The sequence below is a fragment of the Rhinolophus hipposideros genome (genome assembly GCF_964194185.1).
Source record: "Rhinolophus hipposideros genome assembly, chromosome: 22".
Classification (NCBI taxonomy): domain Eukaryota; kingdom Metazoa; phylum Chordata; class Mammalia; order Chiroptera; family Rhinolophidae; genus Rhinolophus; species Rhinolophus hipposideros.
In genome coordinates this window covers 44,174,775-44,201,526 of record NC_138068.1, presented here as the reverse complement: position 1 = coordinate 44,201,526, position 26,752 = coordinate 44,174,775, and the positions used below count along the sequence as shown (strand labels likewise).

The following is a 26,752-nucleotide window of genomic DNA, read 5'->3' as shown; positions in this document are numbered from 1 at the left end:
GGTTACCAACAACACAGGGAAGACGTGATGGTGTGTGACATCTGAAGCAAGGTCACAAAAGACATTGTGGCTTCCATCTTGGTCTCTCAGAACGCTGTCTGGAGGAAGTAAGCCAAAATGTCAAGCACATAAAAACACTTGGGAGAGGCCTATGTGGAGAACAGAGATCTCCTGTAATAGTTAACACCGACCTACAGCCATGAGAGTGAGCCACCTGGATTCTCCAGCCAAATTAACCTTCAGCTGCGAGCAGTGTGGTCAATGTCTGAGTTTAACTTCATGAGAGGTGACTCCTGGAAACACCCAGCCAAGCCATGCCCAGATTCCTGAGCCACAGACACTATAAGAGACATAAATAAATTGCCACTAAAGGCAGGGTCATTATGTAATACAATAGTCATGCAGGATTAAATAATACATCCTTCTGTGTGCATGTACACGCACACACACACACACGCATGCACACACAAATGCAGCCTACTCTTCATGCACCATCCTTCTTGCATTTTTTCTGCCTCAATTCAAAACCAAAAGTAAAACACAAATCTCCTATAACTTAACTATCTCTCAGGTTGATCTTGGGTTTAAAACTGTTTCTAAGCCATTAGGCTGTGTCTTTACAGGAGTCCTGAGCAGGGAGATTTCTGTGGAAATCTATAGATGGATCCATAGATGAACACTGTCAAGGCAACCAGACCCTCAGAGCCTTGCAGAAACTACCTACCAGCTTGAAGCAATTGAGGGCTGGGTCCTCCTGTTAGTTCTTCAGAAAGCTGTCAGTGAAAAGTAACTTGTGTTCAGAGTCTGAGGAAATATGGAAACAGTTTCACACTCCCTTCCATTCTCAGTAGCATATTACCCCTGCTATTAGATGGATTAGCCAACTAGAAGAGGCTGCCCAACACTGTGAAAAGGCATGATGTTCTCAACATCAGTCCCTGAAGAACACACAAAACAGCAAAAAGTCCACGGAAACAAAGTGAATGGTTATTTAAATGTTTTGCAAGTGTCTTTGCTTCTTCTTTAAAATGGAAGTTAGAGCGGCAGAATATACTAGAAGGCAATTAGACATCTTTGCATTGTTTCTTCAGCATAGTGAATTCAAATTTCCAAGGTTTGGATGCCACAATAAAGGTGCAAAGAAATACCTAAAGGAGACAAAAAGAATTTGCTTTAAGAAAGAAAAGTGAAAAATCTGTTTTTTTAAAGTTTCTATTACCAGGTGTGAGGATTTGGCTTCAGGAGGAGTAGGAGGTAGTCTGAGCCAGTTATGCCCCCACAGCCTCCTGGAACCTGATGGCAGAGGAGCCAGCCTCACTGACCAGGATAGACCCCTGCCAATCCACTTCCCTGTAATATGAAGCCATCACAGGCTTGGCTGTATTTCCTCCAGAAGGGCAAGGGCCAGAGCCCAGGAAGTGGCTAATCTCAGAAATCATCACATCCAGCTGTCATAACTTCTGTAGCCCACTGAGACCCTGTGCTGCCTGGAGGACGCAATGGTCCTTCCCGGAGGAGGCAATGCAAGAAGAATAGTACAAGGTCCTGCGTGCCTTGGTGAGAGAGGGTCAAAATCTGGACAGAGACCACCAAGAATTCTTGCAGTTGGGGAGGTGAGAGGAGGCATATAGGACTCTTTCCAGGGCTTGCAGGGCTTCAGGCCCACAGTGTGGGATGAATTCATTTGTGTCCCTCTTCTGTCTCCTAAAAATATTATTCAGTTAAAATAAAAACATAAAGTAGGGATACCTCCATTATATCAATGAAAACATGAATGGCAACATCAAGTAGAATTAAAGTTGTATAAAATATAAAAACTGAGGGATCAGTTTGAGGGAGAAAATAGGACCAAGCTACCAGTAACCCAGATAGGCCACTGAAGGACTGAGGCCGAATTGGAGGGATGTCCATGCCAGATGCGCATTCAGGATGGGTTGAGCTAATGCACAGCAATAGTGGGGAGGGCAGCGTGTGGGCTTATCACAGAGTTAAGTAATTGCTTCACTTCTGGATCAGTCAAGGTAAACAGGAAACGATCATGAAACAGAGGGATTGAAAACTCAATTATCAATATCAATCTTAGAGGACATTTTAGCAATGTACATTAAAATTTTTCAAGAGGTAAAAAAATATTGAATGAGTAGTTCAACTTGTAGGGACTTTGTCTACAAGGAAATAATAATCAGGTATACACAAAAATAGAAATAAAGAGTATTCATTAAAACACTGTTCATAATAGTTAAAAATTAGGCAAACAATCAATTCTCAGGGATTGGCTAAATAATATGTGGAAACATCATTAAATAAAACCAAATAGTTCCATTATATGATGCTTTCAAATAATTTTAGTTTTGGAAATCCTTAGAGGTTATTATTAAATGAAAAGCTAGATAATGGAACAATGTACAATAGGATTCCCAACTACACAAAAATGCAAGTATAACATAAAATATAGAGAAAAAGCTAAGATGCATAAAGATATATTGACAGTGGTAAACTTTATATAATGCTATTTTAGTTGGATTTAAGGTACTTAATACTTTTGAAACTTTCCAAATTTTCTCTATTAAATGAATAAGGCCAATAACTATTTAAAATAATATAAAATTTAAAAATTTATTTTAAGGTGCCTAGATGTTTATTCTTTCTTACTTTCTAAACTCCAATAAACAACTAAAGAAAACAGATAAGCTCACATCTCTAGGAATTCTATGAAACAGGAAAAGACCCCACGCGAAGACAGAGACAGGGAGGAATCTTGCATGAGACATGGGTGCAAGTAAGTTTATGGAAGTCTATTGAATGATGTGTACTCAATATACAGAATGAGTGCATAAGAGGAAACCAAGAGAGTGAACTTCCTCCAAATCCCACAAATCTTACAGTCATCCTTGACTTTCCTCCTCTCACACTCCATGTCCAATCCTTCAGCAAATTGTGCCCAAGCCTTCCACAGACATCCAGAGCTGAGCACCTCCACCATCCTAACCAACATCATCTCCATCTGATCTATTTCAATAGTCTCCTAATAGACTCATATTGATCTTGCTGTCTCTACCCATGCCCCTAGGCTGGATTTGCTCCATTTGTCCCTCCATATCTACACTCCTTTTGTCTCTACCCAGTATGTCTTGAAAGACCAACAACTTCTATGGGCTGTGCCAATGGGCATCCTTGCCTTCTAACCTCTATAGATCATGTCAATGGGCATCCTCTGATTTCCAGTTGGGTTTGGTCAAGGGAGATAGAGGCAGGAAAGTGGGAGGCACGAGGAGAGTGAGCTCAGAGGTTTATAGTGGATTGGCTGTATTCCTCCACCTGAGTCCATGGCTCCTGATAGAGGCCCTCTGATGGCTCCAGAGTAAAGGATATTAAAAAGTCAGTTAGTCCTAGAAATGAAAACCTGGATGATCATATAGACATAGTAAAACATCTCAACCTTACTAGAAATCAATGAGATACAAAGTGAAATAATGAGGAGATAACATTTCATATATGTCAGACTAGAAAAATTTTAGACTCATAACACCAAGTGTTGGTAAGGCTGAGGAGAAATGAACAATCACACACACAACTGACGGAAGATATGCTGGTTCAACCACACTGGGGAATAAAATTGAAGTCATGTGTCATGTGTGGCCTACCACACAAAATTTGAAGTTTCACGTGCTCCACAATATGCAGTCCCACTCTCAATATCCCTGGAGAAAGCACGCGCTGTGACTTTTACCACAACATTGTTCTTAAGAGTGAAAAAGCTTAAATAATCTAAAGTGTTCAAAATAGGGAAATGGTTAAATACAACATAATATCGTTACATGAGTTCCATATATAGTAATAAATACAGTTTTTAGTCAATTTCTATATATATCAACTGGCCCAACAAGTCATTTGACATGAATAGAAAATAGTGCCAATATGAATAAATCTCAAAACATATCATTGAGTGAAAATAAAAACCAGAGAAAATTCCAAAATTTATGTAAATTTTGAAAAACGCACAAAACTTTACATACGTAGATAAAAGTATTTTAAAATGGGTAGAAACACTACTTACCAATTTTAAGAGAGTGGTTATCTTTGGGAGGGGAGTGGGAGGGATGTGTAACATTTTACTTGTTAAAATAAATATTTTAAATTAATGTAATGAAATAACAGCTATAAAATCTGTGGGGCAGGCACATGGGTATTTGATATATCATTCTTAGTATCTACCAGAATTTTTGAAATATTACTTAATTGAAAGCGATTTCTAATAATTTATATAACAAGTATCTACTCTTTAGATGTAGCCATCCACTTGCATTTGGTTGTTCTGCTGTGGTGTCTACTATTCATTAGAATATGAAGATATTTTTTATTTGAGCATATCTGGATAAGTTTTGGCAACCACTAATCTGACGTTATTTAGTCATGTCTTATGCCAGCTTTAGCATCTATTAAATAGGTGAAAAAATACAGAAGGCACAGAAAGATGATGATAGACAGACAGATAGATAGATAGATAGGTAGATAGATAGATGATAGATATATATCTGCAACTTCATTTATAAAAAGAAAAATTGGAAATAACTTCTATGGAAAGATCACCAAGACAAATTTAAAAAGGTGAAAAAGGAAGTTACATCGAAATATACATAGTACATCAACAGTTGTTTAAAAAAGGAAGGAGAAGAAAGACTATATTGATTTATACAAATTTATAGTAACGTTATCTTGGAAATATCCACACAGATGATCCCAGTGGTTACTCTTAGAGAGGGGACAGAATCGGAGGGAGAGCCTCAAGGTGCCCAGAGGGGCATGGCATCACCTTTGGCACTTATATTTTTATGAAAATATATTTTTAGAAAATATTTTATGTACACTTTAAAAGATTAAATTTAAATCCACAATGTCCCTGTTTTTTTAAATTTAATAACATACTTTATATAATTAACCCAATATATCCAAACTAGTATCATTTCAACAAGTAATTAATATGAAATCAATTTTACCAAGTTTTCAAAATTTTATATGTATGTTAAACTTTCAGCACATCTCAATTTGGCCAAGTTCTGTTCTAGCTGCTCAATAACCATGTGTGGCAAATGGGCTGCTCTAAATATAGGCCCACAATGTTCAAAATGACCTAGAAAAATTGAAGGCATCATATCTATTTTACACACAAGAAATATGCAGCATGGGAAAGTCACATAACTTCATCAGGATTTATTATTTAAAAGCAGTCCTGTGTCTCTCCAGCATCTGTATTGATTTTTTTTTTTTACAATGTTCCTGTTAATCCAATGTGTTGAGGTTATGGAAATTTCTTACTGACCCATTTGTGACAGTGTACATTTGTGCATGAGGCCTGGCAATACCTGGACCCAGCTGGCATTGTTCCTCATCTGTGTCATGAAGAAGCAGAAGACTGAACATGTGAGACTATAGTGGGTATGTGGAACGTCTGGGCTAAGAGTCTTGGGGATGTCCTAAAAACTCCAGGTCTTTCGTACAGCAGCTGGACTATTGTAATCAGCCAACACTGCAGCCTTCTGGCATTAGCGACTGCAAAGCAATCACAAACTTGCAGAGTTGGTCACACCATGTTTTCAACTTGGTAAGCACCCTCCAGTAAATGGCACCTGGGGCAGATGGTCCCACCAAGACAGTTGCCATCAAATCCTTTCCTGCCAGTATATGCACGATGCTCTGTTCAGGGAGAGGGGAGTCTATGCTCTTCCATTGAATTTGGGCTGAACTTGTGACCTGCTTTGACCAAAACAATGTGGTAAAAGGGACATTCTGAAACTTCCAAGTCAAGGTCTGAGGAGGACTGGTGGCATCTTCTGCTTCTTCCTCCTAGAAGTGTAATTTCCCTGGGACGACCATGTTGTGAGGAAGCCTAAGTGTAGGATGATCAATTCATCTCAACTTTCCAAGGATTTTACTGGTTTTAGCACATGGAAGTCCCACATCCTAGGAGACCTCTTAGTCTTGGACAAACCAGGATAACTGGTCACCTTACAAATTTGTCCCACAGGGAGTCCCATAGCAGAGTGAGAAAGATGACAGCCAACCCTAACTGTTTCAACTGTTCCAGCTGAGACACCAGACATGTAAGTAGAGCAGCCATCTGAAACATTCCTGCCCCAGCACACACCACAGGGGGCAGAAACCAGTCTAGATTGCAGAATAGTGAGAAATAAATAATCACTTGGTGTTGCTTTAAGCGTGTGTGTGTGTGTGTGTGTGTGTGTGTGTGTGTGTGTGTGTTGACAGGGTGAGGGGAAAGTGGTATCAGCAACAGAAAATAAAAATGGTGCTCTATGTCTGGAACCTGGCCATCTTCGGTCTTCAATATGATCAGAATATGGTTTAAAAAGTAAACTCAAGAGTGACGTCATAGGAATGGTGGCAGCAAGATTGTCTTCTTGAGTTCTCCTCCGGAACTTACAACAAATTGAACATCTATAACCCATCAAAAGACTCTCCGCTCATCACACAGAACAGCTAAAAGGATTACTTGAAGGTGGGCAAATTGGGGAGCAAAGGAAGAGGGAAGGGAGCAGAGTGGAGACATGGCCTGCATCCGCAGCTGGGAACACACAGGGGGTCCCAGGACAGAACAGAGACTGCAAGAGCCAGGAGGTGGGGCTCTTGAGAGCCAAGAGCCAGGGCTCTTTCCCTGCATCCCACAGCTGATTTCTCCTGCCAAGAGAGCAGCATATCCAGCTTTTGAGGCAGAAACCTCAGCTGAGACCTCTAGCTGGGACCTAGGTCAGACAAAGGACGAAAACTCCAAACCTGGGCCCCTCCCCCCACTCTCCCAATCCTACTCCCGCCCTTCCAAAGACTCAAGTTGACCCCTACACTGAAGAATAGTGTCAGATTACAGAGCAGCAGTAGCTCTCAGGATCTGGGAAGACCCGGACTGCACCTATGACCCAGGGAAGAGGCTGGGAGGAGTGTGAGACTGCTGGGCTGAGAGAGAGAAGACTCCTCCATCCCTAGTCCCCATGTTTCCTGGCCTGCCTAGGGCAGGGCAATTCCAACTGTGGAGACACACCCAGGGGTCAGCAGCAGGGGGCAGGGGCAGGGGCAGCTTGTGCTTTCAGCAGCTCAGAAATCTCAAGCCCTCCACACACAGTCACGAACACACACACACACACACACACACACACACACACTAAAGAAGTGTCCTAAGACTCAGGAGACCTGGGCATAGGGCTGCCTGTGTTACTTTCAGTACACATATGTGCAGGCAAGAGTGGAAACTGCACTGACTTTGTAAAAACTACCATTCGTACCCCATAGCCCCACTCATCTACAACTGCAGTGCCAGGGTCACTCAGGGCATCAAATGGCTGGCTCTGCCTGAACGAGATGCAGAGGACTCTTTGGTACAGTAGAGGGAAACCTGGAGGTTACTTGGGCTTAAACCAAGACTGGCACTGCTTGTTTTATTGTTTTTGTTTTTTTGTATTTTTGGTATTTTTGCCTGTGTTGAGTGTGGGTTTTCGGTTGTTTTTACATGTGAGTGTATTTGATTTTTTTCTTTGTTGTTGTTGTTGTTGTGCTTGGTGATTTGCTTTGTTCTGAAATTTCCCTACACCAGGGCCCAGCCCAAGAGGCACAAATTCAACACACCCAGAGGCCAACTCCAGACCAAACCAGGGTATTACCAGATTTGACCTACAAGTGACACACAAAAAGGGAATTCTCTACAGGCACAAGAGCCCATAGGAGCCAAGCCTCATTTGAGTGGTCAACCCTCAAGCAGCAGATCATCCACTGTAGGCAGAGCCAAGTCTCACAGCTAGTCAGCCTAGAAGTCCATCCCACTGACTGACAAGCCAAAAGCAATTAAAGCTCAACTTTAACAGGACAATGTACACAACACAAGGGTCTCCTTTAGAGCACACTCACAGCAGTATAGGGAAGTGGTGCAAATCAAATATAAAGGATACATACAATATAAGATAACCATATGATTTCACTGATATGTGGTATATAAACCAAAAACAACAAAAGAACAAGAAACAAATGAGAAACAAAAACTCATAGACACAGACAATAGTTTAGTGGTTACCAGAGGGTAAGGGGGTTGGGGGGTGGGAGATGAGGGTAAGGGGGATCAAATATATGGTGATGGAAGGAGAACTGACTCTGGGTGGTGAACACACAATGGGATTTATAGATGATGTAATACAGAATTGTACACCTGAAATCTATGTAATTTTATTAACAATTGTGACTCCAATAAATTAAAAAAAAAAGAAAAAAAGAAAAAAGAAAGATAACCCAGCAAAAACAAAGAACCCTAGGGGATCTACCTAATACATCAAAGCAAACACAGAGAGTCAGCCAGAATGGGGAAACAAAGAAACATGTCCCAAATAAAAGAACAGAAGTAACCTCCAGAATTGGAACAAAATGAAATAGAGGTAACCAACCTATCAGAGACAGTGTTCAGAACACTGATGAAAAGAATGTTTAAGGAGCTTTGGAATGACATAAAGAAAGATGGAGAAATCACTAATAAATTAAAAAAAAAAAACTTAACAAAGCAAAAAAAAAATCATAATGAACAACCACTTAGAACTGGAGAATACAATCATTGAAATAAAGAACACACTTGAAAAAATTATCAGCAGGATAGATCAGCCAGAAGATTGAATCAGCTACTTAGAAGACAAGTTAGCAGAGATTACCCAAACAGAACAACAAAAAGAAAAAAGAATAATAAACAATGAAAATGGTTTAAGAGACTTCTGGGATAACATCAAGCGCAACCACATGCACATCATAGGAATACCAGAAGGTGAAGAGAGGAAGCAAGGGACTGAGAACATATATGAAGTAATAATGACCGAAAACTTCCCTAACCTGGTGAAGGAAACCGACATACAAGCCCAGGAAGTGCAGAGACTTCCAACCAGGATAAACCCAAACAGGTCCACACCAAGACACAGTATAGTTAAAGTGGCAAAGCTTAAAGACAAAGAGAGAATCCTACAGGCGGCAAGAGAAACACAGCGGGTTACATACAAGGGAACTCCTATAAGACTATCAAATGACTTTTCTACAGAAACTATGCAGTCAAGGAGGGAGTGGCAGGAGGTATTCAAAGTAATGAAAAACAAAGGCCTACAACATAGATTACTTATCCAGCAAGGATATCATTTATAATTGAAGGAGAGATAAAGAAGTTCCCAGGAAAGAATAAGCTAAAGGAATTTATTACCACCAAGCCAGAATTGCAGGAAATATTAGAAGGGCTTCTGTAAGCAGAAAAAAAGATGAAACAATTTAACAATGGCAATAACTATGTGGCTATCAATAATCACTTTAAATGTAAATGGATTAAATGCTTCAATCAAAAGACATAGGGTGGCTGAGTGGATAAGAAAGCAAGACCGTTGCATAGGGTGTGTACAAGAGACTCATCTCACATCAAAAGACACACACAGACTGAAAGTGATGGCTTGGAGTAAGATATTTCATGCAAATGGAAATGAGAAAAAAATCTGGAGTTGCAATACTTATATCTGACAAAATAGACTTTATAATGAAGAATATATTAAAAGACAATGATGGGCACTCTATAATAATAAAGGGATCGATCCTACAAGAGAACATAACCCTATTAGACATCTATTCACCCAACATAGGAGCACCTAAATATATAAAACAGATATTGACTGACATAAAGACAGAGATCAACTGTAACACTATCATAGTAGGGGACTTCAACACACCTCTGACAACAAGGGACAAGTCTTCCAGTCAGAAATCTGTATGGAGACAATGGCCTTAAATGACAGATTGGACCAGTTGGATTTAATTGATATTTTCAGAGCATTTCACCCCAATGCTGCAAAATACACGTTCTTCTCAAGCACACATGGAATATTTTCCAAGATAGACCACATGTTAGGCCACAAACAAGTCATGATAAATTTAAGAAAATTGAAATCATACCAATTGTATTCTCTGACCACAGTGCTACGGAATTAGAAATAAACTACAGGAAAAAAACTGGAAGACACAGAAATACGTGGAGGCTGAGTAACAGGTTACTAAATAACGAATGGGTCAACCAGGAGATCAAGGAAGAAATAAAAAGATATCTCGAGACAAACGAAAATGAAAACATGATGACCCCAAATCTATGGGATGCAGCAAAAGCAGTCCTAAGAGGGAAATTCACAGAAATGCAGGCCTACCTAAAGAAACAAGAAACATCACTAATCTACATTTTATCTTCACACTTAAGGGATCTGGAAAAAACAGCAAAGTAAGTCCAAAGGGAGTACAAGGAAGGAGATAATAAAGATCAGAGGGGAAATAAAATGAAATAGAGACCAAAAAAACAATGCAAAAGATCAATGAATCCAAGAGCTGGTTTTTAGAGAAGATGAAAATCGACAAACCTTTGGCAGACTCATCTAAAAAAAGAGAGAACCCAAATTAATAAAATCAGAAATGAAAGAGGAGAAGTGACAACAGACACTGCAGAAATACAAAACAATTTAAGAAATTACTACGAGCAACCATATGCCAACAAATTAGACAACCTGGAAAAAAATGGACAATTTCTAGAAGCATAAAACCTTCCAAGGCTAACTCAAGAAGAAACAGAAAACCTGAATAGACTGATTACCACCAGGGATATTGAATCAGTAATCAACAACACCCAACAAACAATAGCCCTGGACCCGATGGCTTTATAGGTGAATTTTACAAAACATTCAAAAAAGATTTATCACCTATTCTTCTCAAACTATTCGAAAAAAATCCAGAAGGAGGGAAGGCTCCTATTATGAGGCCACTATCATGCTTATCCCAAAATCAGACAAAGACACCACAAAAAAAGAAAACTACAGGCACATATCTCTAATGAAGATAGATGCAAAAATCCCCAACAAAATATTAGCAAACAGAATTCAGCAATACATTAAAAAGATCATACACCATGATCAAGTGGGATTCATCCCTGGCATGCAAGGGTGGTTCAACATTCGCAACTCAATTAATGTGATACACTACATTAACAAAATGAAAAATAAAAATCATGTGATCATATCAATAGATGCAGAAAAAACATTTCACAAAATCCAGCAGCCATTTATGATAAAAACTCTTAAGAAAGTGGCAATAGAGGGATCATATCTCAATATAATAAAGGCCATATATGATAAACCCACAGCTAACATCATTCTCAATGGGGAAAAGCTAAAACCATTCTCCTTAAGATCAGGAACAAGGCAAGGTTGTTCACTTTCTCCACTTCTATTCAATATAATTCTGGAAGTTCTAGCCACAGCAATCAGACAAGAAAAAGAAATAAAAGGCATCCAAATTGGTAAGTAGGAAGCAAAATTGTCATTATATGCTGATGACATGATACTATATACAGAGAAACCTAAAGACTCCACCAGGGTGGACGGGTGGCTCAGTTGGTTAGAGCGTGAGCTCTGGGTAAAAAGGCTGCCTGTTCGATTCCCACATGGGCCAGCAAACTGTGCCCTCTGCAACCAGAATGAAGTCAATGAGTTGCCGTGGAGCTCCAGGGTGGCCAGATGGTTCAGTTGGTTGAGCACCTACTTTCAACCACAAGGCTGCCAGTTCAAACCCCACAAGTGATGGTGGGCTGCGCCCCCTGAAACTAACAATGGCAACTGGACCTGGAGCTCAGCTGCAACCTTCACAAGTAAGATTGGAAAGACAAGAACTTAACTTGGATGGAGTTGATGAGTCCTGGGAAAAACACACTATTGTTCCCCAATAAAAAGTCCTGGAAATACACTCTATTCCCCAATAAAGTCCTGTTCTCCTTCCCCAATAAAGTCTTACAAAAAAAGACTCCACCAAAAAACTATTAAAACTGATAAATGAGCTTAGTAAAGTAGCAGGGTACAAAATTAATATTCAGAAATCAGTTGCATTTGTATATACAAATAATAAAATATCAGAAGGAGAAATTAAGAAAACAATACCATTTACAATTGCTTCAAAGACTATAAAATACCTGGGAATAAATTTAACCAAAGAAGTAAAAGATCTGTACTCAGAAAATTATAAGACACTGAAGAAATTAAAGAAGATACAAATAGATGGAAACACATACCATGCTCATTGATAGAAAGAATTAATGTCGTTAAAATATCCATACTGCCTAAGGCAATATACAATTCAACACAATTCAACACAATTCCTATCAAACTACCAAGGACATTTTTCACAGAAATAGAACATATAATCCTAAAATTTATATGAAACCATAAAAGACCCTGCACAGCTTCGGTAATCTTGAGAAATAAAAACAAAGTGGGAGGTAAAATGATACCTGACATCAAATTATACTACAAGGCTACAGTAATCAAAACAGCATGATATTGGCATAAAAACAGAAACATAGATCAATGGAACACAATTCAGAGCCCAGAAATAAATCCACGCCTATATGGTCATTTAATCTACAACAATGGAAGCAAGAATATACGGTGGGGTAAAGACAGTCTATTCAATAAATGGTGCTGGGAAACCTGGACAGACACATTGAAAAACATGAAGGTGGGCCACCTCCTTACATCATATACAAGAATAAATTCAAAATGGCTTAAAGACTTAAATGTAAAATCTGAAACCATAAAATTCCTAGAAGAAAATATAGGAAGAAAGTTTACAGACATTACCTGGAGTAATATTTTTACTGATATGTCCCCTTGGGCAAGGGAAGTAAGAGAAAAAATAAACATGTGGGATTACATCAAACTAAAAAGTTTTTTCACAGCAAAGGAAACCATCAATAAAACAAAATGGGATCCTACTGAATGGGAGAAGATGTTTGCCAATGATATATCTGATAAGGGGTTCTCACTCAACTCAACTCCAAAAAAACAAACAACCCAATTCAAAAATGGAAGGAAGACATGAAGAGACATTTACCTAAAGAGGATATACAGGTGGCCAGCAGACATACGAAAAAAATGCTCAACCTCACTAATCATTAGAGAAATGTAAATAAAACCACAATGAGATACCACCTCACCCCACTCAAAATGGCTATCATCAATAAATCAACAAATAACAAGTGTTGGTGAGGATGTGGAGAATAGGAAACCCTCCTGCACTGTTGGTGGGATTGCAGATTGGTGCAGCCACTATGGAAAACAGTATGGAGGCATCTCAAAAAACTGAAAATGGAACTACCTTATGACCCAGCAATTCCACTCCTAGGTATCTATCCGGAGAAATCCAAAACTCTAATTCAAAAGAATTTATGCACCTCTATGCTTCTGGCAGCACTATACACAATAGCCAAGTAATGGAAACAACTGAAATGTCCATCGGTAGACTACTGGATTAAGAAATGTGGTATATTTATACAGTGGAGTATTACACAGCCATAAAGAAGAAAGAAATCTTACCATTTGCAACAACATGGATGGACCTAGAGAAAATTATGCTAAATGAAATGTCAGACAGAGGAAGACAAATACCATATCATGTCACTTACATGTGGAATCTAAATAAAAGAATAAATGAATGAACTAATCAGAAACAGTCTCAGAGACATAGAGGAAAAACTGAGGTTTGCTAGATGGGAAGGGTGGTGGGGATAAGGGGGAAGGTGAGGGGACTAGGAAGCACAATCAGTAACCACAAAATTGCATGGGGATACAAAAGTCAATTTGGGGAATGTAATCAATAATGTAAAGATTTGTTGGGTATCTTATTGACACGTGTCTCATTAGGGAGACCACCTCAGGGAAGATGTAGATGCCTGATCACTGCACTGTACACCTGAAGCTGAAGCTGAACAATAATGAATGTCAACTACAATTTTATATATATATATATATATACATATATATATAAATATATATATATATATAAAATATATATGTGTGTGTATATATATATTGGGGGAGGGGAGTTATCACTGTGTGAGGTATATAAATGATAAATGTCTAACTGTTACATTGTTTTGTACACCTGAAACTAATAAATAAATAATAATAAAAAAAGTAAACTTGAAAATCAAAGCAGCATTAGTTCTATCAGTTTTCTCTGTCTGGAACACAAACCTAACCATGGCCATCACTTTCTCCTGTCTCAACCACATACCTTTTGCATTTTGGGATCCTGTTGTAACAAACAGTTTTCATTTTCCCCTGAAAGTTTCTTGCACATTGTTCGGGCAATTTTGACTTCAAGAAAGTAGTCCAAACTATCTGTGACCTGTCAAAAATTAAATATCATAAATGAATATATGGTATACATTCAAATAAATATGACAAATAAATATGACATTGACAAATAAATATGCCATTGACTGCTTAGGATCAGTGACCCTCTCTCCTACAGCTTTTTTTTTTGTTGTCTTCATCCAGAACTTTATTGAAAACACATCCTCAAATACATAACCATTTGTTTAAACAATGAATAGCATGGTAGCTTACATGGGTGAGTCAGTTCATTGGAAGGTCAATAGTGAAAAACACCACAATCTGGATGGCAAGACAAATATCAACAAATATGTTTTCAGCTCTAATGTTCATTTGGCATCCACAAAATGAGCCAGCTCAAACCAAAAATTGGACAAAATTAACATCAACATTAAAAATACAAGTTGCAACATAAAACCAGACTGTGAAAACCAAAGCTGCTACTCAGGGCTCTTTGGGAATATCAGTCCGATCAGAGGCAGATGGTTAATCATATTAGCTTTGTTGTCCCCCCTCAGGATCAGGATCATGTTGATTGTCTATCTGGGTTTGTAGGTTCTTGGCTAAGTTCTCAAATTCATAGAATACAGCAATAAGTGACTCAAGACTGAAATCATCATCAATTAAGGCCATTGTTCCATTTCTTATAATATTAATGATATTCCAAAACACTTTAATAACAATTTGAATATTATCATTTGTCTCTTCTATGTTAAAGAGACCCACAAATATCGATAGAGCTTTGGCCCTAAATAGATTTTTGGCCACCACAGCATTTTCAGACAAATTCAACAGCATTTTCTGAATGTGAAATTTTGTTGTTGCGTCACCTGTCACTAATAGGGAGAGAAACCCAGATAGAAAATTGGCAACCAGTGTATGATAGTCAGTAGTTGTAGTGAGGTATCTAAGCAGCCTTAATTTAAGCAGCTGCTCGGGGAAATCCACTGCTTGTGCAAGGGTTTCCTCACATACTTGACATATGAATGTCTCAATCATGTTTAGATTTGGATATGGTGGAGCCACGTGAATCATACATTCTTAACTCGGAAAGAGGGATAATTGAGCAAGGTTTGAATAAGTCAGATGACACCCGAATCCTGAATGAAATCTTGGGTAAATTGAGAAGCACCTCTCATACCCACTGCGATTTTAGGTATTTCCTGAATAAAAGGATCTCAGATTTTGTCCATTAACAAAAGGAGTTCTTCAAACTCTCCAGAACCGATTTTAAGTTCACATTGGATGCAGCTGCAGGACCAAATCTCAGGCTCTGCATTCTCCCTGGTCCTAAGGTGCTCCTGAATTTTCCTGACTGACCTGTAGGATGGTTCCTACTGAAATGGGAACTCAGGATCAGGCTGATCGGGCTGAAGCACAGATTCCTGCTCTTCCCCTTCTGGGGTATGTTCTGCATTCTGAGAATGCAGAGAATTCTCAAATTCTCTCAAACAGTTCAGAGTATGCAGCTGCTGCTGCTTCTTCAGGAGTTCTAAAGCGGTTTGGGGATGGGAAACCAACCAAGTAACAAGGACCAGGTTTGAACTCAACAGTGATTTCTTCCCAGGTTTGGGGAGTAGATTCAGGCCCAGAGACAAGGAAGAGCCCAGTACCATCCTGAAGCCCAGGGCCCATCTTTCTGTGTATAAGGGCCCAGGCCCATCTTTCTGTGCCCTGGGCTTCAGGACGGTACTGGGCTCTTCCCTGGATGATTTATTAATTTCCTCAGCTGAATCGCGGAACCTGGGACTAGCCTTATATACCGGATTGGGATTTAGGTCAAAGTAGGCTTCATCCCGGTCCCAGAACCAGGATCCAAATATGGCCTCTTCTTCAGACTCTGGTCTGGTCTCTTCTCTGGCCATAAACCCCAAACAACTTTTCCTCAATCCTGAACGAGGATCCACTGATGGTCCCCTCCTCAGCCCCAAACCTGGGAAGCATGGACTCACAGATGGCAGAAGGCCCGGCCTCCATGCTGGCCTCTTTCTCTGCCCCGAACCAGGACCCAATGCTGACTTCCTCCTCAAACCTGGGCTCCTGTTTGACCCTATCACTGTTATCAGCATCTTTCTGGGTCCTGGGCTTCAGGACGGTGTTGGGCTCTTCCTTGTCTCTGGGCCTGAATCTACTATTGGCCTGTTCTCCAGGCACAAACCAGGACTCCTTAAAGTACTCATCTTCAGACTCAGAAACATCCTCTATCTTTGTAGTGAGCTTGGCCCTAACATTTGCCTCATCTCTTAGTCTGCACCTGAACAAGGTATTGGTATTTTTGCCTCCCCCGCCCCACCCCGCACAAGTGGAATGGGTTGCCAGACTCCTCCTCAGACCCAGACCAGGAATCAATATAGGGATCTTGCTTGGATTTGGGCCTAGACCTGGGGCTAGGCTGACGTTTAGCCTGTGCCTGGACCTGGTATTGGCCTCTTCTCTGGGTCACGATCTAATGCTGGCCTCTTTTCCAGCTGAGAAAGAAGACATCACAGAGTTATCATCTGCTGCTCAGAGCCGAGATTCATTAGAGCCCACCCGCTCTGGAGGGCTGGGATAGCACCAGGCCTCGGTATTACATTCCTCCCCTGATCCAAACCAGGGTTGGATTCCCGGCTAACCCTGGGAGCCAGGAAAGGTCTCAGCATCCACACTGAGCAGTTCTCTATCTACAGACATGGCCTTAAGTTTAGCACATGACTCGCAGTCAGTATGGACCAGTGGCCAGGCTACTACATTGGTCTGGGGCACACTCTTTGTTTGGGACATTACCTCAGCCCCAAACTCAGTCTGGGCCCAAGCCTGGATGTTATCCTTGGGCCTTGACCCAGTGATTGCCCTGGCCTCTGTTTTTGGCCTTGCCTCAGACATTGTCTGGGCTTCAATTATGGACCTTGCCCTAGCCATCAATTGAAATCAGTTTGGGGCCCTGATCCAGCCATCGCCTGGGAGTCCGTTTCAGGCCATGCCCTATTCATGGCCTTGGACTCAGTTTTGGGCTTTACCCCATTCATAGCCTTGGATGCAGTTTTGGGCCTTGCCCCAAGCATTACCTGGGCCTGGGTCCGAATCTTGTGTGTGACCAAAGGGCTTCGTTCTCTCTCTCAGCCCCACTCCTAACCTCTTCTCCAGCCTTCTTTTTAGGCTTGGCCTGGGCTCCATGCTCAATCTCAGCCCCAGTCATAGTACTAGTTACACAGAGGAGGCAGTTAAATATCAGTACCATAGTCCCCGCCTCTACTCCAGACCTATCATAGTTCTGTATCTTCACACTCTGATCTTTTGGTGATTCAGGTGATACAATTGGAAATAAGAGTCAATCACCAGTCCAGTAGTCAACCAGTCTCCTTCCCAAGACAAGCCTTAGCCAATATCACAGAGCACAGAAGAGTCACTACCAAACAGCGGAGGATAGATGGTTCCTAAGTGGCTGCAGACCTGCTGAGGGTGGTGGTCAGCAGCAATTCCAACACCACCAGAGATAACCAATGCAGGTGGATCTTTTCTGATCATTTTTTGTTCTATTTCTTTAAAAAATGCCCTTGGGATTTTGATAGGGATTGCATTAAATCTGTATATTGCTTTGGGTAATATGGCCATTTTAACTATGTTGATTCTTCTAATCCATGAGCACGGAATGTCTTTCCATTTCTTTCTGTCATCTTCAATTTCTTTTAAAAATGTCTTATAGTTTTTAGCATATAAATCCTTCACATCCTTGGTTAAGTTTATTCCTAGGTATTCTATTCTTTTTGCTGCAATTGCAAAAGGAATTGTTTTTTTATTTATTTCTTTTTCTGAGATTTCATTGTTAGTATATAGGAATGCAATGGAGTTTTTTTTTTAATTAGTTTCAGGTGCACAAGACAAAGTAATACTTAGACGTTTATCTTTTATATTCCTCACACTGTGTGAACACCCCTCCCCCCATCCACTACCCCTCTGACCGCACAGAGCCATTACATTTCCACTGTCTCTATTCCGGATGCTGTACTCTGCTTCTTCTAAGTACATACATATACACATACATACATATACATATATATTTACATATATATATATATATATACACATATACATACAAACTTGTACTTGACATTCATTATTGTTCAGCTTCAGCTTCAGGTGTACAGTGCAGTGATCAGGCATCTACATCTTCCCTGAGGTGGTCTCCCTAATGAGACAAGTGTCCATTCAGATACCCTACCAAACCTTTACAACATTATTGATGACATTCCCCAAATTAATTTTCAGAACCCTGTGGCCATCTTGTGGTTACTGACTGTTTTCTAATCCCCTCACCTTCCCCCTTATCTCCACCCCTCTCCATCTAGCAACCCTCAGTTTTTCCTCTATGTCCCCAAAACTGTTTCTGATTAGTTCATTCACTTATTCTCTTCTTTAGATTGCGCATATAAGTGAGATCATATGGTACTTGTCTTTCTCTTTCTGACTTATTTCACTTAACATAATGTTCTCTAGGTCCATCCATGTTGATGCAAATGGTAAGATTTCTTTCTTCTTTATGTCTGTGTAATACTCCATTGTATAAATGTACCAGTTTCTTAATCCAGTCATCTACCAATGGGCATTCCGCTTGTTTCCATGTCTTGGCTATTGTGTATAGTGCTGCAATAAACATAGGAGTGCATAAATTCTTTTGAATTAGAGTTTTGGATTTCTCTGGATAGATACCTAGGAGTGGAATTGCTGGGTCATAAGGTAGTTCCATTTTCAGTTTTTTGAGATGCCTCCATACTGTTTTCCATTGTGACTGCACCAATCTGCAATCCCACCAACAGTGCACGAGGGTTCCCTTTTCTCCACATGCGCGCCAACACTTGTTGTTTGTTGATTTATTGATGATAGCCATTTTAACTTGGGTGAGGTGGTATCTCATTGTGGTTTTTATTTGCATTTCTCTAATGATTAGTGAGTTTGAGCAGTTTTTCATATGTCTGTTTGCCATCTGTATGTCCTCTTTAGAAAAATGTCTCTTCATGTCCTCTGCCCATTTTTGAATTGGGTTGTTTGCTTTTTGGAGTTGGGTTGAGTGAGTTTTTTATAAATTTGTGATATTAATTTCTTATCAGATATATCATTGGCAAATATCTTCTTCCATTCAGTAGGGTCCCTTTTTCTTTTATTGATGGTTTCCTTTGCTGTGAAAAAACTTTTTAGTTTGATGTAATCCCACATGCTTATTTTTTTTCTTACTTCCCTTGTGCGAGGAGATATATCAGTAAAAATCTTACTCTGGGTAATGTCTGTGAAGTGTCTTCCTATATTTTCTTCTAGGAATTTTATGGTTTCAGATCTTACATTTAAGTCTTTAAGCTATTTTGAATTTATTTTTGTATATGGTGTAAGGAGGTGGTCCAGCTTCATTTTCTTGCATGTGTCTGTCCAGGTTTCCCAGCACCATTTATTGAATAGACTGTCTTTATCCCACCGTATATTCTTGCTTATTGTCGTAGATTAAATGGGCATATAGGCATGGATTTATTTCTGGATTCTCTATTCTGTTCCATTGATCTATGTCTGTTTTTATGCCAGTACCATGCTGTTTTGATTACTGTAGCCTTGTAGTATAATTTGATGTCAGGTATTGTTATACCTCCCACTTTGTTCTTTTCTCAAGATTGCTGAGAATATCGAGGGTCTTTTATGGTCCCGTATAAATTTTCAGATTATATGTTCTATTTCTGTGAAAAACATCATTTGTAGTTTGATAGGAATTGCGTTGAATAAGTATATTGCCTTAGGCAGTATGGACATTTTAACTATATTAATTCTTCCTATCCATTAACATGATATGTGTTTCCAACTATTTGTATTTTCTTTCATTTCTTTCTTCAATGTCTTATAATTTTCTGAGTACAGATCTTTCACTTCTTTGATTACATTTATTCCCAAGTATTTTATAGTCTTTGAAGCAATCATAAATGGGCTTTTTAAAAAATTTCTCCTTCTGATGTTTTATTATTGGTATATACAAATACAACTGATTTCTGAATATTAGTTTTGTATCCTGCTACTTTACTAAATTCATCTATCAGCTCTAATGGTTTCTTGGTGGAGTCTTTAGGGTTCTCTATATATAGTATCATGTCATCTGCATATAATGACAATTTTACTTCCTCCTTACCTTGGATGCCTTTTACTTCTTTTTCTTGTCTGATTGCTGTGGCTAGAACTTCCAGCACTATGTTGAATAGAAGTGGAAAAAGTGGGCAACCTTGCCTTGTTCCTGATCTTAAGGGGAATGGTTTTAGCATTTCCCCATTGAGTATGATGTTAGCTGTGGGTTTGTCACATATGGCCTTATTATGTTGAGATATGATCCCTCTATTCCCACTTTCTTATGGGTTTTTATCATAAATGGCTGCTGGATTCTATCAAGTGCTTTTTCTGTATCTATTGATATGATCATATAATTTTCATTTTTCATTTTGTTAATGTGGTGTATCACATAATTGATTTGTGGATGATGAACCACCTTGCATACCAGGAATGAATCCCACTTGATCATGGTGTATGATCTTTTTAATGTATTGCTGAATTCTGTTCTCTAATATTTTGTTGAGGATTTTTGCATCTGTGTTCATTAGAGATATTGGCATGTAGTTTTCCTTTTTGTGGTGTCTGTCTGATTTTGGGATCGGGGTGATAGTGGCTTTGTAAAAAGTGTTTGGGAGCGTTTCCTCCTTCTGGATTTTTTGGAAGAGCTTGAGGAGAATAGGTGATAATTCTTTTTTGAACGTTTTGTAAAATTCACCTGTAAAGCCATCTGATCCAGGGCTTTTGTTTGTTGGAAGATTGTTGATTACTGATTCAATTTCCTTGGTGGTAATCAGTCTATTCAGGTTTTCTGTTTCTTCTTGAGTTAGCCTTGGAAGGTTGTAGGCCTTTAGAAAATTGCACATTTCTTCCAGATTGTCAAATTTGTTGGCATATAATTGCTCATAGTAATTTCTTAAAATTTTTGTATTTCTGTGTTGTCTGTTGTCACTTCTCCTCTTTCATTTCTGATTTTATTAATTTGGGTCCTCTCTCTCCTTTTTTTAATGAGTCTGGCTAAAGGTTTGTCAATTTTGTTTATCTTCTCTAAGAACCAACTCTTGGATTCATTGATATTTTGTATTGTTTTTCTGGTTTATATTTCATTTATTTCCCCTCTGATTTTTATTATCTCCTCCTTTGTGCTCCTTTTGGGCTTATTTTGCTGTTCTTTTTCCAGATCCCTTAAGTGTGAAGATAAACTATTGATTAGTGATGTTTCTTGTTTCTTTAGGTAGGCCTGCAGTGCTATGAACTTCCCTCTTAAGACTGCTTTCGCAGCATCCCATAGATTTTGTGTTGTGTTTTCATTTTCCTTTGTCTCCAGGTATCTTTTGATTTCTTCCTCGATCTCCTGCTTGATCCATTCATTATTTAGTAATAAGTTATTCAGCCTCCATGAATTGGTGTGTCTTCCAGTTTTTTTCCTGTAGTTCATTTCTAATTTCATAGCACTGTGATCAGAGAAGACAATTGGTATGATTTCAATTTTCTTAAATTTATCAAGACTTGTTTTGTGGCCTAACAGATGGTCTATCTCGAAAAATGTTCCATGTGCGCTTGAGAAAAACGTGTATTTTGCAGCATTGGGGTGAAATGCTGTGAAAATATCGATTAAATCCAAGTGGTCCAATGTATCATTTAAGGCTATTGTTTCCATATTGATTTTCTGTCTGGAAGACCTGTCCCTTGTTGTCAGAGGTGTGTTGAAGTCCCCTACTATGATAGTGTTACTGTTGATCTCTGTCTTTATGTCAGTCAGTACCTGTTTTATATATTTAGGTGCTCCTATGTTGGGTGCATAAATGTATATAGGGTATGTCCTCTTGTTGGATTGATCCCTTTATTATTACATAATGCCCATCTTTATCTCTTAATATGTTCTTCATTTTAAAGTCTATTTTGTCAGATTGCAACTCCAGCTTTTTTTCTCATTTCCATTTGCATGAAATATCTTATTCCAAGCCATGACTTTCAGCCTGTGTGTGTCTTTTGATCTGAGGTGAGTCTCTTGTATACAACATATACAAGGGTCTTGCTTTCTTATCCGCTCAACCACCCTATGTCTCTTGATTGGAGCATTCAATTCATTACATTTAAAGTGATTATTGATAGGTACATAGTTATTGCCATTTTTAAATTTGTAGTTAGATTGTTTTCATCTTTCTTCTATTTACAGAAGTCCTTTAGTATCTCTTGCAATGCTGGCTTGGTGTTGATAAATTCCTTTAGCTTATTCTTTTCAGAGAAGCTCTTTATCTCTCCTTCAATTTTAAATGATAGCCTTGCTAGATAAAGCAATCTAGGTTGTAGGCCTTTGTGATCCATCACTTTGAGTATCTCCTGCCACTCCCTTCTTGCCTTCAATGTTTCTATAGAAAAATCATTTGATAGTCTTATGGGAGTTCCCTTGTATGTAACCCTCTGTCTTTCTCTTGCTGCTTTTAGGATTCTCTCTTTGTCTTTAAGCTTTGCCATTTTAACTATAATGTGTCTTGGTGGGGACCTGTCTGGGTTTATCCTGGTTGGAACTCTCTGCACTTCCTGGGCTTGTATGTTGGTTTCCTTCATCATGTTAGGGAAGTTGTCGGACATTATTACTTCAAATATGTTCTCAATCCCTTGCTTCCTCTCTTTGCCTTCTGGTATCCCTATGATGCGCATGTTGTTGCGCTTGATGTAATCTCAGAGGTCTCTTAAACCATCTTCATTGTTTTTGTTCTTTTTCTTTCTGTTGTTTTGTTTGGGTGATCTCTGCTAACTTGTCTTCTAAGTCACTGATTCGATCCTCTGCTTCATCTAACCTGCTGTTAATTCCTTCAAGTGAGTTCTTAATTTCAGTAATTGTGTTCTTTATTTCTAACTGGTTGTTCATTATGATTTCTACATCCTTTTTTATGTCATCTCTAAGTTCCTTAAATATTCTTATCACCAGTGTTCTGAACTCTGTCTCTGATAGTTTGGTGACCTCTGTGTCATTTGGTTCCATTTCTGGAGGTTTCTTCTGTTCTTTTATTGAGACATGTTTCTTTGTTTCTGCATTCTGGCTGACTCTCTGTGTTTGCTTTGATGTATTAGGTAGGTCCTCTAGAGTTCTTAGTTCTTGCTGGGTTATCTTATGTAGTATGTGTCCTTTATATTTGACTTGTACTACTTCATTCTTCTCCTCTGCGTGTGCTCCAAAGGTGACTCTTACATTGTGTATATTGTCCTGTTAAAGAAGATCTTTAATTGCTTTTCGCTTGTGAATAGGTGGGGTGAACTCCTAGGCTGACTAGTTGTGAGACTTGGCTCTGCCCACCGCAGGGTGTTCTGTTGCATGAGGGTTGACTGCTTAAATGTGGTTTGCCTCTATGGGCTCTTGTGCCTGTAGAGAATTCCCTCTGGGTGTGTGACTTGTAGGTCAAACCTGGTAGTACTCTGGTTTGGTCTGGAGTTGGCCTCTGGGTATGTTGAATGCTGTGCCTCTTAAGCTGGGCCCTGGTAGGGCAATTTCAGAAGGAAGCAAATCACGAAGCATTACCACCACAACAACAGCAAAGAAAAAAATCAAATACATTTACATGTAAAAACAACTGACAACATACACTCAACACAGGCAAAGATATCAAAGATTTAAAGACAAAACAAAAAACAAAAAACAAACAAACAAAAAAAGCAGCTCCAGTCTTGGCTTAAGCCCACCAAGTAATCTCCAGGTTGTCCACTGCTGTACCAGAGAGTCCCCTGCCTATTGTGCAGGCAGAGCCGGTCACCTGCGGCACAGAGTGACGTTGGGACTGCAGATTTAGATGCGTGGCGCTGAGGGGTCTGGATGATAGTTTTTACAAAGTCAGTGCAGTTTCTGCCCTTGCCTGCTCCTATGCACACTGAGAGTAGCACCACCAGCTCTGTGTCCAGTTCTCCTGAGTCTTAGGGCCCTTCTTCCGTGTGTGTGTGGCAGGGGGAGATTTCTGAGCTACTGAAAGCCCAGAGTTGCGTCTGTCGCCTACTGCTGATCCCAGGGTGTGCATCTGCAGTTGTAATTGCCCTGCCCTAGGCAGGCCAGAAAGAGTGGGGGCTGGGGATGGAGGGGTCCTCTCTCTCCCAGCCCAGCCATGTCACACTCTTCCTGCAGGCCAGAAAAGGTGGTGGCTGGGGTGGAGGAGTCTCTTCTCTCCTAGCCCAGCAAAAATCACACTCCTCCTAGCCTCTTCCCTGGGTCAGAGCTGCATGCCGGTCTTCCCAGAGCCTGAGCACTAAGGCTCCTCTGTAATCTGACACTACTTCTCAGTTCAGGGACCAGTTTAAGTCTCTGGAAAAGCAGGGGTAGAATTGAAGAATGGTGGGAGGGGCCCAGGTATGAAGTTTGTGTCCTTTGTCCGACCTAGGTCCCAACTGGCTGCCTCGTCAGCAGGAGAGATCAACTGTGGGACGCAGGGAAAGAGCCCACCTTCTGGCTTTTGTGTTCTGTGTTCTGTCCTGGGATCCTCTGAGTCTCTGCAGCTGTGGATGCCAGCAGTGTTTCTACCGCTGCAGATGCGGGCTGTGTTTTGCAATGGACTTTTGTACATTGATATTGTAGCCAGCAACTTTACTGTATTCATTGATTGTTTCTAATAGCTTTTTGATGGAACCTTTAGGATTTTCTATATAGAACATCATGTCATCTGCAAAGAGTGACATTTAAACTTCTTCATTCCCAATTTGGATGCCTTTTATTTCTTTCTCTTGCCTGATGGCTCTGGCAAGGACTTCCAACACTATGTTGAAAAGCAGAGGTGATAGGGAACAGCCCTGTCGTGTTCCTGAATGTACAGCAAAGGGCTTCAGGTTTTCACCATTAGTTATGAGATTAGCTGAAGGCTTGTCATATATGGCCTTTATTATGTTAAGGTATTTACTTTCTATACCTATGTTGTTAAGTGTTTTAATCATGAATGGATGTGTATCTTGTCAAATGATTTTTCTGCATCAATTGATATAATCATATAATTTTTATCCTTTATTTTGTTTATGTGATGTATCACATTGATGGATTTGCGGATGTTGAACCATCCTTGGGCCCCGGTGATGAACCCCACTTGGTCATGATGAATAATCTTTTTAATGCACTGTTGCATTCAATTTGCCAGAATTTTGTTTAGGATTTTTGCGTCTGTATTCATCAGAGATATAGGTCTGTAGTTTTCTTTTTTTGTGTTGTCCTTACCAGGTTTTGGTATCAGGGTAATGTTGGCCTCATAAAATGAGTTAGGGAGTACTGACTCTTCTTCAATTTTTTGGAAGAGTTTGAGCAGGATTGGTATTAGATCCTCTTTGAAGGTTTGGTAGAATTCACTGGTGAAGCCATCCGGTCCAGGACTTTTGATTTTGGGAAAGTTTTTGATGACTGAATCAATTTCATTACTGGTGATCGGTCTGTTTAGATTTTCCAGTTCTTCATGGCTCAGCCTTGGAAGACTATATGTTTCTAAGAACTTGTCCATTTCTTCTAGGTTATTGAATTTGGTGGCATATAGTCCTTCGTAGTATTCTTGCCTGATCCTTTGTATTTCTGTGGTGTCCGTGATAACTTCCCCTCTTTCATTTTTGATTTTTTTATTAGTGTCTTTTCTCTTTTTATCTTGTGAGTTTACCCATGGGTTCATCAATATTGTTAATCTTTTCAAAGAACCAGCTCTTTGTCACATTAATTTTTTCTATTGTCCTTTTTTTCTTTAGTTTATTTAGTTCTGCTCTGATTTTTATTGTTTCCTTTCTTCTGCTGACCTTGGGTTTCATTTGTTCTTCTTTCTCTACTTCTTTAAGATGTAATGTGAGGTTTTTTGTTTGGGATTTTTCTTGTTTTTTGAGAAAGGCCTGTAATGATATAAATATCTCACTTCAAACTGCTTTCACTGCATCCCCAAAATTTTGGTAGGATGTATGTTCATTGTCAATTTGTTTCTATGTATCTTTTGATCTCTCCTCTTATTTCTTCTTTGACGTGGTCATTCTTTAAAAGTGTGTTGTTTAATCTACATGTATTTGGGGTTTTTCCTGCTTTCTTTTTGCAGTTGATATCCAATTTCAAAGCCTTGTGATCAGAGAATATGCTTGGTATGATTTCAATCTGCTTAAATTTGCTGAGGCTGATTTTCTGTCCCAATATATGGTCTATCCTTGTTAATGTTCCATGTACATTAGAAAAAAAAGTATAGTCTGATGTTTTAGGATGAAGTGCTCTATATATGTCAATTATGTCCATTTCATCTAATGTGTCATTTAGGGCTGCTAGTTCTTTATTTATTTTCTGTTTGGACGATCTATCCATAGCTGTCAAAGATGTATTTAAGTCCCCTAGTATAATTTTGTTTTGGTCAATTTCTCCCTTTAGTTCTGTTAGTAGTTGCTTGGTATATTTCTGTGCTCCCTGATTGGGGGCATAAATATTGATGACTGTTATATCTTCTTGTTATATAGTCCCCTTTACCATTATGAAATGTCCATCTTTGTCT

General features: G+C 39.4%; 1 protein-coding gene and 1 pseudogene across 2 annotated transcripts in view; both read right to left on the bottom strand.

Moving 5' to 3' along the window:
- Positions 1 to 1,064: 1,064 nt before the first annotated feature.
- The window catches only part of LOC308490685 (cystatin-13-like), a gene marked incomplete at both ends in the record, with an annotated part of 36,792 nt that continues 11,104 nt past the window's right edge, over positions 1,065 to 26,752 (bottom strand). The window contains 2 exons of the mRNA XM_081033260.1: positions 1,065 to 1,148; positions 14,119 to 14,232. Of these exons, the coding sequence (XP_080889386.1) occupies positions 1,065 to 1,148; positions 14,119 to 14,232 (198 nt within the window). The remainder of the gene's footprint in view (positions 1,149 to 14,118; positions 14,233 to 26,752) is intronic.
- On the bottom strand, positions 14,715 to 17,397 carry LOC308490733 (G-protein coupled receptor-associated sorting protein 2-like; annotated as a pseudogene). The gene is made up of 2 exons: positions 15,893 to 17,397; positions 14,715 to 15,836 (listed from the first exon to the last, which is right to left on the bottom strand). The product of its transcript is annotated as a G-protein coupled receptor-associated sorting protein 2-like (transcript).